This window comes from Euwallacea fornicatus, chromosome 22 (genome assembly GCF_040115645.1).
Source record: "Euwallacea fornicatus isolate EFF26 chromosome 22, ASM4011564v1, whole genome shotgun sequence".
NCBI classification, from domain to species: domain Eukaryota; kingdom Metazoa; phylum Arthropoda; class Insecta; order Coleoptera; family Curculionidae; genus Euwallacea; species Euwallacea fornicatus.
Window position 1 is genome coordinate 786976 of NC_089562.1, and position 15030 is coordinate 802005.

At 34.0% G+C, this 15030-nt stretch overlaps 3 protein-coding genes across 9 annotated transcripts in view; 2 read left to right on the plus strand and 1 right to left on the minus strand.

Annotated features, from left to right (window-relative positions):
- Positions 1-368: 368 nt before the first annotated feature.
- On the minus strand, positions 369-7502 carry LOC136346098 (uncharacterized). Of its 2 annotated transcripts, XM_066294969.1 has the most exons (10): positions 7226-7502; positions 6155-6686; positions 5750-6104; positions 1854-5663; positions 1681-1789; positions 1532-1626; positions 1197-1478; positions 971-1138; positions 671-913; positions 369-620 (listed from the first exon to the last, which is right to left on the minus strand). In XM_066294969.1, the coding sequence occupies exons 1-10, from the start codon at positions 7291-7293 to the stop codon at positions 463-465; spliced, it is 5820 nt and encodes a 1939-aa protein (XP_066151066.1). In that variant the 5' UTR covers positions 7294-7502; the 3' UTR covers positions 369-462. The 2 variants fall into 2 exon arrangements, with proteins under 2 accessions (XP_066151066.1, XP_066151067.1); XM_066294970.1 differs by lacking the exons at positions 6155-6686; positions 7226-7502 and having other exon boundaries at positions 5750-5817; positions 5873-5995.
- A 240-nt stretch (positions 7503-7742) lies between these two features.
- Positions 7743-8306, plus strand: LOC136346185 (cytochrome b-c1 complex subunit 7-like). The gene has a single exon (XM_066295123.1). It carries the CDS (start codon positions 7842-7844, stop codon positions 8172-8174), a length of 333 nt encoding a protein of 110 aa, XP_066151220.1. The 5' UTR covers positions 7743-7841; the 3' UTR covers positions 8175-8306.
- Positions 8307-12377: 4071 nt separating this feature from the next.
- The window catches only part of pan (pangolin), a 111892-nt gene continuing 109239 nt past the window's right edge, over positions 12378-15030 (plus strand). For 3 of the 6 annotated variants that reach the window (XM_066295260.1, XM_066295261.1, XM_066295263.1), the window contains exon 1: positions 12384-12856. In XM_066295260.1, the coding sequence (XP_066151357.1) occupies positions 12704-12856 (153 nt within the window). In that variant the 5' untranslated portion in view covers positions 12384-12703. Of the gene's footprint in view, positions 12857-15030 lie in introns of all 6 variants that reach the window. The other 3 variants (XM_066295267.1, XM_066295266.1, XM_066295262.1) reach the window with 3 other exon arrangements.

The window sequence follows — 15030 nt, forward strand, 5'->3', positions numbered from 1 at the left end:
GTATTCGTATATACACAAAGGTTAATAGGTATTCCACATTATTGCTTTGGTACACAATTTTATAAAATTGTTCAATTTGGCTTTGTTGTGCCACATTCGGATAGTTTTTTAAGTGATTTAGAACAGATTTATTAAAAGGCCACATTTGTGTCAACACAAAAGAGGCCTACTAGAAGAGTCAACAAACACCTTTAAAACTGTTTGACTGTATCTTTGACAAGTTCGCGATGTTTACTATTCAAGATTGTTGTCACGTACATCTCACTTTCACAAAACTGTTTTATTCATTATGCTCAATATCTGTTACAGCTTTTGAGTTCGTCCAGCGACTGTTTGTAACAATTTCAATATTGAATCAAACAATCTAATAAAAATAAAAAAGTAACTGTATTATCACTATCATTCATGTAAAAAAAATCATTCAAATACTTTGATCTCCTAAATTATTATATAAATATTCAATTATTGAACTTTGGAATTATCTACATTCGCCTCAATCAATTGAAGCGCTTTATCCGGTTCCGGTTCCTTAGTTCTCTTCCTCGTGGAACCTATTTTACATTTCAAAAGTCTCTGCCGTGCAACTATCAAACTTCTCTGCACCACTGGATCTTTTTCTTCTACAATAAAGCAATCTCACACGGTCCTTCAACTTAATACAAATACTTACCCTGCTGTAAACTTTCAAACCAGTCATCAATTTTTGTCACGAACTGAAGCTCGTGTGCTTTAAAAAAATAGTGAATGTTGCCGTAAAGGATCAACAATGTAGCTTTCAAGTTGGGATTTGTATTAGGTACTTGTTCGTACAACGGAATAAGGCAGTCATGGACTTTTTTGGAAACCCAAGAAGCCGGTTTATTTTTTAAAAAAAGTTGTAAAGTATAGTCTGAGAGTTTGACTGAAGGGTTTCCTGAAAGAAGAGAAAACCATAAACTAAACTAAATGGTTGTGTAGAAAAAACACGTACGTATGTAATCGACAAGAATTTCCTGAAACAACTCGTCACAATTCCATCGTTCAGTAGGGTATCCATAGAACCTACTTAGAAGATCCCTCAAAGGCATCAGATTATAACCAGGCTTATTGCATAACTTTAAATAGCATATATGAACTATAACTTTGGCTAAAGGAAACTCTGTAAAATCATTTAATTTAGAGGCATAATAACGTCTTTTGTTAGCTCAAGAACGTACCAGATAATTGGGAAGCCATCGGTAGGACATTAGGCCACATCGTGAGCGCAGTAAATAAAACAGGAACAGCAAAATCCCCGGAAAAGTAAAATGAATCGCATATAAACCTCCTCATCCGGTCTAAATCCTGACGCATCCTACATATAGCCGTGTAAAACCGTGTCAGTTGTTGTGCGTTTTCTATGGTGCACACCAGCCTATTAAACACTTGCGGCTCTGCCAGTTCTAGAACCTTATCCAAAACACCTGGATGCGTGGATTTTTCTAGCTTAATCAAGAAACCTAAATAAAAATGGGAAAATTGCGATTTTAAGACTATTTCATACGATGAGTACCTAATAGAATCCTTTGAACACCACTCAAAGGTGGGCCCGGAGGAAAGGAGTTGTCCGGCTTGTCGCAGTTTTGTGAGATTTTACCTACGACGACCCTACATAAAATTGAGTGTACTTATGAAAGTTTATAGAAAAAAAAAATGTCTTACTGGGCTATAAAATGGTTCGTTTGGAACGCGAATTGCATGGCGACTTCGTTCACCAGAGCGGTTTCGTGCCCAAATGAGAGTAGTTTGTTTATTGCGCTAGCTACTTTGTCTAGAATATTTTAATCAAAATATTATAGAAACTTACCTAGGTGCCCATAAAAATCTTTACTTACGCACTCTCATCTGCTGGGGTTTTTGTGTTGGAATCAGCTTAGGTAGCTGGTCTGGGATTACCACTTCATCAGGAGATCTAGGACAATCTTCAAACAATTCATCCCCTTCACATGATTTCTCTCGAACCTCTTCTACTTCCTCTGCTTTTCGCTTTCCCGGCGTAGAATAAACCGCAGGTATATATATTGGTGCAGGCTTATTAAACATTTTTCCAGCTTTCTGCGCCGGTCCAGTTTTGGACATTTCTTCCATCACTTGAGTTAAAATATCCACCGCAGTGTTCATCTTAGGGGACATTGATTTTCTGAATGTCGGTCTTTGATTGTTTGCCAAGGTCGTTCCCGATATTAAGTCAATTGCATTTTTCTTAGTAATCAAAATATCTTGGACGATATTAATTCTATTATCATTAGTTTGTACATTTTTGATAAAATTTTGGCTATTAACTTCATCGGATTTCTCGCAAATTTGTCTCACGAGATTCATGTTTTGCCTGAAAACAGTTAGACGAAGCGAATTTGCCGCCTTCTTTTCACTATCATCAAAACCCCTAAAATCCTCTTCTGTTAGATTCTCTTGCACGTTTAGTAATGTTTGAGAAAGTTTATCCTGTGATGAATGTTTTTTAGCAAGTTTTTTGGCTTTTCCTTTGTATTTAGTTTTGAAATATTCAAAATTATTTTTAGAAACCTGTTTCAGATCTATATTATCACATAAGGTATCTTTTTTCATGATTAAGTTTTTAGACCAGCCTGTTGGAGATTGCGTCCTGGGGTCAATGGTACTAGAGTCTGTGTTGTTTACTCCTTCGTTATTTGGAGTACAGTTTTCTATTGTTAATTCCGATTCAATACAACCCTGATCAGAATCAGTGTTTTTTTCAGAAAACACTGACTGTTTTATGAAATCAGCATTTTGTTGACAATCAGAATCGCTTTCGTCGTCGGTGATGAATTCTTTACTTATGATCCTCTTGTTTTTCGCCACATATTTAGATTGTTCTTTGTAAGATCTATCTGAAACATCAGTTTGGAGTTGTGCTACGGTTTTAATCTTTGGAGGCCTGCCCCTCTTTCGTTTCATCACAGGTGTCGCGCATTCTTCAATTGTATTACTGTTCCTTTTATGGTTTAAACTGTCCAAATCATTATCGTTATCGGTAAACTCTGTTTTATCTTGAACCCTTGAAATTCTGTCTGTGCCTGTCTTAATTGTTGGAATCGCAGTCAGAGCTGTGTGGCTTCTAGGGGACAATAACTTATTAACATCAATATTATCTTTTGCTTCAATATCCATTAGATCCAAAGTAGCAGTTTTTTCATTAATGATATAATCTGCTACATTTAGTAACTCTCCCTCAGTAACATTTTTAGCTTGATTCAGATTAATATCATTCAAAGAGCATGTGTTAATGTGGGGAACATGAACAAGACTCTTGGAAATTTGCTTCAGGTTAGAATCATCGTATAAGGTATCTCGTTTTATAGTTAAATTAGCAGACCAGTCTGTTACAGGGTGCACTCTAAAATTAATGGAACTTGAATTGGTAATGTTTAGTCCATGATTGAAAACATCACTATTTGGAGAATTTCGGCTGAAGGTTTCCATTGTTAAACCGGATTTGATGCAGGGATGATCAGAACCAGTGTTTTCTTCAGTGAATATTGACTCTTTTTTTAATTTAATAACTGAGGTGGCAGACCAGTCTGTTGGAGAGTGCGTTCCAGGGTCAATCGCATGTGATTTGGTTTTGTTTACTGTATAATTAAATATTTCGGTATTTGAAAAATTTTGAGAATAAGTTTCTTTTATTGATTCCGATTTGATGCAAGGTTGATCAGAATCGGTATTTTGAGTTTCAGAACTGCTTTCCCCCTCTGTCATAAATTCTTTATTTACATTTTTTATGTTTTTCATTACATAATTCCCTACTTCTTCATCAGATGTATCTGATGTATATCTTTGAAATTTTCCAGGCCTGCCTTTCTTTCGTTTAATTGCAAGATTAGGGTTTTTTACAGTTGTATCATTATTCTTTTCGTCATTTGAGCTATCTATATTATTGTCTTCATGAATAAACTCTATTTTATTTTCTGAATTCGAATTTTTCCCTCTCTTTCTTTTAACTCTTGAAACCATTGTAATAGGTGTGGGACTAACTGTCACTCTATTGATACTAATATTATCTTTAGTTTCAGCATGTTTTATATTCAAATCAGCGACATTCTCTACCATAGATTGTGATGTTACCTTCCTGTCCTTTTTTTGTTTCACGTTTGAGATCGTTATCAAAGGTAATTTTGAACATGCCAAACGGTCTTGGGCAAGCACATTTAATTCAGTCTCTTTGTCAGAGATAACCTCTTTGTTCTCATTACCTTCACCTTCCTCTGCAAGTTCCAGAAATGTTTTATGTTCAATTTCCATCTGAGAGCTGAATCCCACTAGCTTCTGAGGTAAAATTTTAGGCGGTCGGTCTTTCCTGCATTTAACTGATGGACAGAATAGCACATTCATTTGTGAATTTAAAACTTGCACATTTGAATGTGAGCTTTCATGCAAATTTTCACTTATATCAGCTAACAAACAGTTGTCAGTTACTTCTTTAACTGAAGACAACTGGCCATCATCCTTTTTGAAACCAATATCTGGACAAACTTCAATGGAGCCTTGACTTTTACAAATAACTTCCTCTTTGCCATCAGGATTTACTACTTCTTCCTCACTAGAGATGTCAAAATCCAGAATTGAGCTTATGTTCAGGCTTGAAGGCGTTGGGGTAAGTTCTTTAAATGCATCATCATTATATTTTGTTATTAACTCTGAAGGAATAAAAGTTTCTGCAGATTTCTCAGTATTGAAGAAGTTTTTTTCTACACATATTCTAGTTGTATCGTCTACAGTAATATTCTTAATTTCTATAGGAGGGGATGATTTAGTAGAAATCGTTTGTTTTGGCTCAATTTCTGTAACGATGTGAGTTTTGTTTTCCAGATTGTTTTTCTGAATTTTGTCATTATGAACAAACTCATCTTCTATTCCTTGGCCTACTCCTAGTGAGGTACTTTGCATGGTTTTAGTGCTATTGATAACCTCCTGAGCAACATTTTCAGCCACATTTAAATTAACACCATTTAAAGGACATGTGTAAACATTAGACATGTGAACTGGGATCTCTCTCAAAGCGAAATTTGTCACAGAAGGATTGAAGGCTTGGGGAAACACTGGTCTTGCATGTGCAACAGGTTCCATTTTTACTGAAGGTAACCGATTATAAGGCGATTCGTTTGTAATGGTGAAATTAATATTGTTCTTTTGTAAGATTTGAATTGCGTTAAGAATTGTATCACTAGAACGGTTCTTACGTCTCACTTTTAGAGGGGGGTTCACTGGATAAGGCATCCAAAACTTCTTTCGACGCCGATCACTTTTTATTGATCTTTTAAAGCTTTTTTGCTTTGGAATAGAATTAATTTGACTACCAAGCTCCGCATCAGCAATCTTCAAATCATCAACAAAATATACAGACATTTTATTTGAAGTATTTTCTGGTGAACCTTCAGATGAAACGGGGATAGTAATTGGATTTTTAACTTGTACATCTGTTGCTTTCAGTTCATCACCAAAATCTATGACTGTTTCACTCAGACAATGGTTTGGTGGAACAGAATTAGTAATTGTGGTTCTTGTTATACCATGTAAAGCCAAGGAACCTTCTTTAATGTCTATACCTGGGGTTGGAGGTGTTATAATGATGTTGGGAATTTTATTCTCGAGTACTTCCTGGGTGGTGAGAGATATTGGTGCAACTGTAGAAAACATTAACAAAAAAAAATATGAAATTTTTGACAAAATAATCATAAACATGTCTTATTTTTTGTAACACAATGCTTACCTTTTTCTAACAAACTTTGGCCCGACCTTGACAATGGCGACAGCATCAATTCACAACAAATCATCTCACTAAAAATGCTCGTCAAGTCCTCATCATCAACATCTGAATTTTCTTCACACCTACCAATTGGTGCATTTTCAGTCTGAGTATAAACATCACTCTTTTCTCTCCTTTGCAGCTTGAATAATTCCCCTTGCAAGCTTTTACATTTTTCCTCCATAGTCTTCAATTTATCATTATCCAAAATGAGTAAATTGAGTTGCTCTTGCAGCAAGGAGATTTCCTTACTATGTTGCTGTTTTAGGGAATTGATAGTTTGCTGATGGCTTTGAATTGAAACTTCTGCATCTTGAAGCTGAAATATTTGAAAAATGATAAATTTCCTAAAAAAATATTCAAACATACCTTTGCTCTTGTTGTAACCAACTCTTTCCCTTTACATCTAGGAATTTTAGTGTTGCTTAAAACTAAAATCTTCTCCTCGAGACTATAATTCTTTTTATTTAAATTATTAATTTCAGTTTTCAATTTTTGTTCATTTTCTTTGTATTCACTACACAACAGCTTCAATTCTCTAACCTTATCATATGCAGTTACTTTCTTTGTCGAAAGCCAAGGAGTGAGATTTGTCTCACAAGAGCATTGTTTGACTTTTCTCTGTAGATCAGTAATTGTCAGTTGTGACTCAATAAGATGCTGCTGGTATTTCTTCTGAATTTTGACATACTCATCGTTTAAGTCAGTCTGCTTTAATTCCTTTACATCTACTTTACATCTCTCTAAATTGTCATTGAGCCTCTCATTGTGAAATTTGAGGGTGCTTACTTCTTGGGCTAAGGACTCATTTTTTTGTTTCAATTGTTTAATTACTTGATTTGCTTTAGATTTAGATTTGGTTAGTTTGTCGTTAGCTTCTTTGTATAAGACAATTAGATCACTGAAAAAGAAGATGAATTGGTATTGTCCAAATGTACAAATTAACCATTTAAAAAAAAGGAAAATGTAGAGATCTTTTCCTCTGCTGATGCTGATATAGCATGCCTTGAAAATAATAGATAATCCAACACTATGAAGTAAAAAAATGTTTGCTCAACATTTTGAAAAAAAACCTTCACAACATAGTGACAATTTATCAGACAATAGGTTAGAGAGCTACTTAAATCCCCTGTTTTAAATTGGCTGCATCTATTACATGTACAAGAAATATATACTTTAATTCTGACTAAACTATGGGCCCACAAAAAGTTAAAAAGGGCTAGTTTACCGGGATTCTTAAAGATAACTATGAAAAAAAAATCCCTCTAATTGTAGGACATTGTAAATTCTCCTTATCACAGTTTTTTTGGAGAATCTTGATATCTGTTTTTGTATTTAATATTGTAAATTCAACGGACAAAATAATAGTTTGCCACTCTACAGCAATGTATTAAGGGACATGGAAATGATATTTAGAAGTTATAAATTTCCCATACTTACTTAGTTTTTATGATTTTTTCCTTAATTATTGTAAAATCTTGTTCATTAATAGAAAATGCTTCTTCCATAGTTTATTAGTGAACGTAACCTAAAAATGTGGCGTTTTAAACGAAAATACAATACTTCCCAGAGATAATTGATGACCAATAGGGATAAATAGTGTTGTTCTCTTATGCAGCAATTTAAATTGTGATAGTTTCACTCTAATTAAAGCTTTTCAAAGTTTAAATGAATAATTTAAATAATGCCCTAAAGCCGGGCGTAAAGCTCTATAAATATGAAATGACAAATATGATCGAAGTTGACTTGACATTACCATCAATTTCAAAGTATCGGTAGTTAGAAGACTTGACATTAGATAGTAGACACGTCCAATGTTAAATCTCTTTCTTCTACTACCCCTACTTTTTTGTTCACATTGCACATAAGATAAGAAAGGATGCATATATATCATAGGTTCAGTCAATTATCTTAAAACGAATCATGGCAGTTTATTGATTTTCTTTGACAGATGTCCTAACCTATAAATAGTCAAAAATAGGTAAAAGTATTTTCTAATTACATAAGCAGTTCTAATCAATTCTTCGTTCAATTCCCTAACGAATTTCTACAAATAATGGCAGTAAGCTTCGTTCAAAAGCGTTTCGCGCATTCCGCTCTTCAAAAATTCTGCTACAACCTTTCTGGATTTAACAAATACGGCCTTTGGAGGGATGACCTGGTCTATGAAGATTCCGACGTTAAAGAAGCTCTAAAACGGATCCCCGAGAAGACTATTGACGAGCGAAACTACCGCCTTTTGAGAGCAGTGCAACTGTCGCTGCAGAAAACTCATCTTCCCAAGGAACAGTGGACCAAAATAGAAGATGATAAGTTGTATCTTACCCCCCACATAAATGATGTTATTAAGGAGAGGCAGGAAAGGGAAGAATGGAATAAGATTTATTAAATTTTAGGTTTTATGTGTAGTAGTATTTAAAGAAATTCTTTGTAAACTTAAAGAGGAAGGTGAGACAGTTAAGCTTGTTGCCCATGTTTGAGTTGTTTAAAATAATGTAAAAATATATTTAATAAAAATTGAGGGTATAGTGATTTCAGTTGGTAAAATAAAGATTGGAGGAGTGTTGACGACATTTAAGTGTTCTAAATATATAGCAATCTGGAATTTTGATTTAAACACAAAAATTTAAGACAATACAAAAGTTGTTCTTAACTGAACTTTGGCCATAACGCAAATGGTATATGTGGATCTCAAAATCGTCTATTGTGTCTGATATGGTCGCAATTGTTCACCAATTTTCAACTTGACATGTAAAACTGAAATCTATAACAAAATAAAAATACCATTATATTATATATCTGATAAAATTTTTGCAAAAACAACAAGATTTTACGATGTATGCCGCCTTTTTTCTCAATAATTTGTTCTCTTCCACCTTTACAAAGTGCTACAAACTTCTGGAAGTGTAGAGGAATTTTTTAAACCATAAGATATACAGGATTTGGTGAATCAAGGGCAATATGCAAAATTTCATTTTCATTTAAAATCTGCTTTATAATTAAAAAAATTTCGGATACTTGGGAAAATATCTACAAAAAACCCAATTGTTCAAATTTCTTATTTATTATAAGAAATCTAGAAAATATATTAATTCTTAAATATTATGTGAACTGCTAATTGTAAAAAGACGAAACTAGAGCATTTTTAATAGAAAGTTTACATACTTTGCAAAATATTTCCCAATATGCAACCGTTACAGAACACAATATTTTTTCGTCACTGCGCCATATGAGAATTGTATTATTTAAAGCATAATTGAAAAAGTGAAAAGAAATTGAAACTTCTGAAGAATCACCTTTTAATAAGTAATTTTGAAATACTCATACGAATTTGACTGGAAACTAAGCCAAATAAGGAAAATTGCAAATTGACTACCAAATAAATATCGATTTTCGTGGTTTTAATTTCTATATTATTCATCGAACGAGAAATTTAAGAAAATAATATGATGCTCTTAGAAAACTTATTTTCTTCTATCACATTTATAACATGAGAATGTTCCAATTTCATCTTTCTGCAATATTACAAGAGTGATCCAAATTCCCCGAAATTTTTAGCATCATGTGTATATCATTAATTATTATTGTCATGAAATCTCTAAATAAATGACCACACTCATGACCAAAGTGTACCTAACAAAAGGACGCTTTTTCTTGGAAGCAACACTGGACAAGATGTATTTCAACATGTTATTATTTTAAAAGAAACTTGACCCCCATCTCCGGATCTGCAGGCGTTTGCGAGCCTTCTTGGAAAGCACACCCCCGTTTACACGCTATTATGCATTCGTAGGGGTACATTTCCCAAACAAATCATTTCTGCATTGACAAAAGGTCTTCTTGGGATCCGCTTTACTCGGTTTTCTCGGGTTTAGGTACAGAAAATGAGACGCTTTTTGATTATGATATAGTATATGAGTTTCAGAGTGCATTTATCGGTAGGTATTTAATGTTTTATTTTATTTTCATACAAATTCTCTTCAAAAATAGAGTATTTGATACTAAAAGATTAGTAATAGGACAAGCACCTAAGCTTAAAACCAGACAAGAGTCAGAGGCCAATAACTAGTGTTTCTTACAAAAGCAGCGCTATAATATACATATGTAGGTACCGATGTCAAACCTTGCCTTTCATTTTATATTCATTTGCTTTTACACGTGGCGTTAATCATGGTTGAGATCGACAGTCCGATGTATTATTGCTAATAACAATCATAACATAATATTAATATTATATCAGGGCACCGCTTTCCTAAGAAAATATACCTTAATGGACCTTTGTAGTATCGTCTCGTTGCTACTTGTTTTAATGGTCCATTTAATGGGTTTATAAAAGTCGGTGCAAATGAAGGTTTAAAGCAAACATAATTGTATTACAAAAATTGACGAATTAAATCTGTTTTGCTATAATTTACAAGGGCCTGTAAAAAATAATTTTAGCCATTACTTATTAAAAAAGAGAAAAAAAATCCTCATTTACAATTCAGGAAGTCCGAAGGCTGTCGTTAGTGAAGCAAGGAAAATAGATGGCACATGTTACTTCTCTAATAAGCTCAGTTTTGTTTGATGAATATCACAGACAAATGACAAATCCGCCAACTAAATGCCGATGCATCATATTTTTCCAATTGTTTTGCTGACGGATTGTCTTCATGTTACTGGATTTTTCTATATGTATTTTGAGTATTTAAGTATATTTTAAGATAAAAATATCCTATAATTCATGCATACCTACTTTGTACATATATATATGTATATATATGTATATATATATTTATATATATATATATATATATAAGAGTAATTTGAATTTGGTAAGTGTTTATGTATACCATTTTCAATTTTGTTTTCACATACAACATAAGTGCATCAAATAGGGTTTTTGCATTTATACGAGTTGAAATGTCGAAATAATGTATATTCGGATAGAGAGAAATGAGGATATGCGTTTAATATAATCCGAAAATTTAATTTTCGTAAAGTAATAATAATTTATATTATAAATCAATTAATGCCTATCGATACGATGTCAGGCCTACTCCTGTATTTCAAGATGGCGACTGTGAATTTTTTTAAGAAGGAACGGCATTATTGTGTTAATTTTCGTGATTTTGAGAAACAACGAATTTCGTCTTAAAATTGTAATACTACATAGATTTATAGCTCCTTCATTTCCAATATTAGCGCTGCATTTCCCCAAGGGCCACTTAAAGACCAAAGCTTGCCACCATTCATCATCCCCAAATCCGAATTGAAAAACCGCCATTCTCGCCTATAATTGCACCCCCAGAATCATAATATTTGATCTAGCGGTACAGGTCTGCACGTATTGGGGCGAATCGCCGTAAATCTCTCGACCAATCGAATCCGGGCCCGATGGGAAGTTTGGTTATTCGGAAATGTAATACCTATCTACCTGTTGAAGACAATCGGCCAGCGGACCGGCTACTCTCGTACATCATTACTCCAACAACAGTCCATAAATTAGTAAAATAAATGTCTGAAGAAGAAATTAATCACTGGCATAATGATGTAGCGGGAGAGGTTAGCGAGGACCTACGATGCGAATATCGCAGCCGAAATAGACTGAAATCATTTGAGAAAAATATCTGTCGATTGAAATTGATGTACACTTCTAGCACGAAATAATCAAACATTTTTTATATTCCATTCATCATTACTGATTTTTTTGTCACAGTACGCAGTTCGCTTTTCAAGAAATTTATAAGGTTTTATTAAACTTCTTAGTTATTTTTACTTATTTACTATTCTGGTTAGTTTTATTCTTAATGTGGCACTTCCTTAAATGGCCTTTCTTGAAATGGCTTTATAAAATTGTATACATATTAAGGTAAATTGAATATGGACGTGACAATGTTCTTTTCGATCAACTTACTTTTATTAGCTCTTAGGGCTAAAGGAAGACGTGAAAGTGGCAATGAAATTTTTGGCGACGTAAATTTGAAAAAAAATTGTTTCGCGAATTTGATAATGTTCAATTCTCACTCTTACACGGGCCTATAAAATCAGGGACTTAGTTCTAGAGTTAAAAATTAGTAAAATTAAAGTTTATATATGCATATGATGTGTACATGGTGATTTTATACTGCAAAAAAGAGGGTTGAAAGCATTGATATTAACGTTCGCCATTAATGTAATGCATCCCCACTTTTTCAAACTAAGACTATCAAAGTATAAGCGATATGTTATGGAAGGAAGTACAGCACAGATACGGATGCTACAGTTGTGCTCTTACTGCATAGACATCAGATTTTGGTTTTTAGCTTAGGGCGTGTACATACAATGTTAAATTGGTCAGTATTAAATTGATGCTGTGATGAATACTTATACGTTCTCAAAAATAAAAAAAATAAAAGGGAGGTCATAGATTAGCATTAATTGATTGTAAATACTATATTATAGAATTCTGTGTTAATTTATTGTTTTTGGAATTTGACCGATTACGTTTAGAATTGATTCGGCCTTATGGAGACATAGTAGGTTGTGCTAAACACTGTCGGGCGGCGTCTTGCGCAGTCGTGAGCTGCCATTACTATGAGCCGCCTAGGCAGATCAAAGCGGCACCTGATTGGTCGGACCCGACAGAGAACCGCGGATCGCGCCTTCATGTGCGCTTAGCGGCCAGCGCCAGTCCAGTTCGTGTTGAGTAAAGGGCGCCGCCGTGGATATCCGCCGACGTCGTCAGCGAGCACGTGCTAACCAGAGCACAGCGAACAGTAGCGAATGTCGCGGGGTTGCTCCTTGATGTTGTAAACAAACAGATGTAAAAGTGCCGCGTTCGGGGTTATTTTCTCGGGGATTGTTCAACCGCTGATGGCGTTCTCGTCGTGTCGCCTCGCCCCCGGTGATCCAGTGTAGCGGGCTGTGATGCCGCTGTGTCGTGTTTTCAAGTGAACCATGCCACACGTCTCGTCCAGTGGAGGCGATGATCTCGGCAGCACCGATGAGGTTAAGGTGTATAAGGACGAGGGTATCGATGAAGACGAGAAGAGGTCCTCGGAGAACCTCACCGAGGAGAAGAGTAGTCTTATCGACCTCACCGAGTCGGAGGTAAAAATAAATGAAAGTGAAACAAATTCCTGGAAAAGGCAAGCGTGATCTTTCTTTGTTTTTGCGATGCTCATGTCGGACGCGAGTAGGCGACGGAAACCGACAGCTGACTATCGAGTCAGTTTTGCGAGATTTTGGTTTAAATTTGTAAACAATTTCCAATTCGATCATGTTGGCCGTCGCTTCGGAATCATGGATATGCGAAACAAAATTTCTGACAAAGGCTGCGATTTTACGCACTTTCTAAGAGAGATGAAAAATTGCTGATTTTCCAGGGTCCATTTAGATTTATGTTGAGATTGAACTAGCGCGCGATAATAGACTGTCAAATCCTTAGTATCAAAAGAAAAATTATAAACATATTAAAATTATTTCAGGATTCGTTTTCCCCAATAAATGGTTTTAAGTTTGATATTTTAGCCATTTTTTTCTAAGAGATGCAATGAATCCAAATTAAGTAATGAATTTTCAAAATGGAAATTTCCAAACAAATATATTTCGCGATTGCTCCGTTGTTTCCAATTGATAATTGCAGATAGAGAATAAATAGACACAAAACGAATACCTTAGATAATTTTCACAGTTAAATGCAAGTATGCTAAGAAACCATCATTGAATAAGCCTAAAGTCCAAGAAAAAGCATATATTTTACAAAATAAATAGGGAGATGTTCCCTGTTGTTCATTAAGCATGGATTTATTCTTTACTCTTGTTTCAGCAAGAGGTCAACTTTGGCCACAAAAAGAAATAATAAACTAACAAATATGTACAGTAACCATCAACACAGAAAATGACTATTGAAAACAGATGGGTTAAATTAGGTATAATGATCAAATACCAATCACATACTCGAAATGAACGTTTTGGAATGATTACATCACTCATGTCAAATGGGGTGCATACCATGAAAAAGTTTTTCATTCAACATCCAATAACATATAATTAAAATGCCTTCTTGCATTTCGAATTACTGGTTAACTTTGTATGTAGATTTAAACTTAATAAGCGTCAAGAAATTAAAAATTCGAAATTTTAACTAGAAATTAAAACAAAATTAATGAATAATTACAGTAATTAGTGGAGAAATTAGTGAACTAGTGTAGTGAGGTTGTAGAATTCAATTTTATGGTTGAAAAATTCAAAGAAATGAGAAGTAACCTTATAAGATTCTTGGGAAATATAGTGAGAGATGATGATAAAGGTCGTAGAAATGAATTTTTTTCTTGACTCTTTTTTTGTGGATATAATTCACTATAACTTTGATAATATCATGTTTAGATATTTTGAAATTTGCAAAATGGGGAATTTCTTCTTGAATATTACAACTCCCTTTACAAATAACTAGTAATTTAATTGTCAAGTACTAACAGTTGCTACGCAATTTTCGACAGGGAATGCATCTTATAGATACAATAAAGTCGAATATCCAGGACTCCAGTCAAATTGTGCAGAAAAGAAAATAAATAATTTGAGTGACTTGGAAAATTAGTTAAAAATTAATTGTTAAACAAAAAAGCTAAATTCAATAATATCTAACACGACATAAATACTGATAAGGAGCAACCAATTAATCCTATTTTACTATGGGATTCAAAATTCAGTGTTTTTAAAACACATATTTCTTCACTCACTATCATTATCTTGATTGTTGCTAACAGGTAATTTTAAAATTTTCGGGAAATTTGCGGGTTGGAAGGTTCTGTACCTTAGCGGAGATTGTAGCTCTCGAATTATAAATGAATAAATAGAGAAGGCGCAGTAGTATTGTTATTAAGACTTCTGTGTCTATATACATGGCTTGGTTCCTCATAATATAACATTAACAAATTGTAGTAGACCAAGTAGGGCGTAGCAACTCTTAATAACAGCATGGCTTGAGGCCTTAACTTCCCTACGTATTCATCCATATACTAATGGTCTAATATAATGTAACTTTGGTTTATTCCCTCTGGAGGATCTGGTTTATTATTGAAAGAGTTCACATATGTGATTTCACCAAAAGATAGGTAGGAAAAGTTATAAAATATGTAATAATAATACCTAGGTGTAGGTAGAACTTGTGTACCTACCTACTAAAATTGCTAAGAAATTTCACCATAAAATATCACTAAAATTAGCCTTGAAGTTGTCAAATAAACTGTACTTTTTATAGTGTCATAACTTAAAAATATAAT

What these genes read in the sequence shown, in the direction of transcription:
- LOC136346185 (XM_066295123.1), top strand. Translation starts at nt 7,842, where the DNA reads ATGGCAGTAAGCTTCGTTCAAAAGCGTTTCGCGCATTCCGCTCTTCAA.
- LOC136346098 (XM_066294969.1), bottom strand. Translation starts at nt 7,293, where the DNA reads ATGGAAGAAGCATTTTCTATTAATGAACAAGATTTTACAATAATTAAG. An exon ending in GATGGCTTCCCAATTATCTG is followed by an intron (nt 1,139 to 1,196) that starts GTACGTTCTTGA and finishes ATGATTTTACAG; the next exon opens with AGTTTCCTTTAGCCAAAGTT. An exon ending in GTTTGAAAGTTTACAGCAGG is followed by an intron (nt 621 to 670) that starts GTAAGTATTTGT and finishes GCTTTATTGTAG; the next exon opens with AAGAAAAAGATCCAGTGGTG.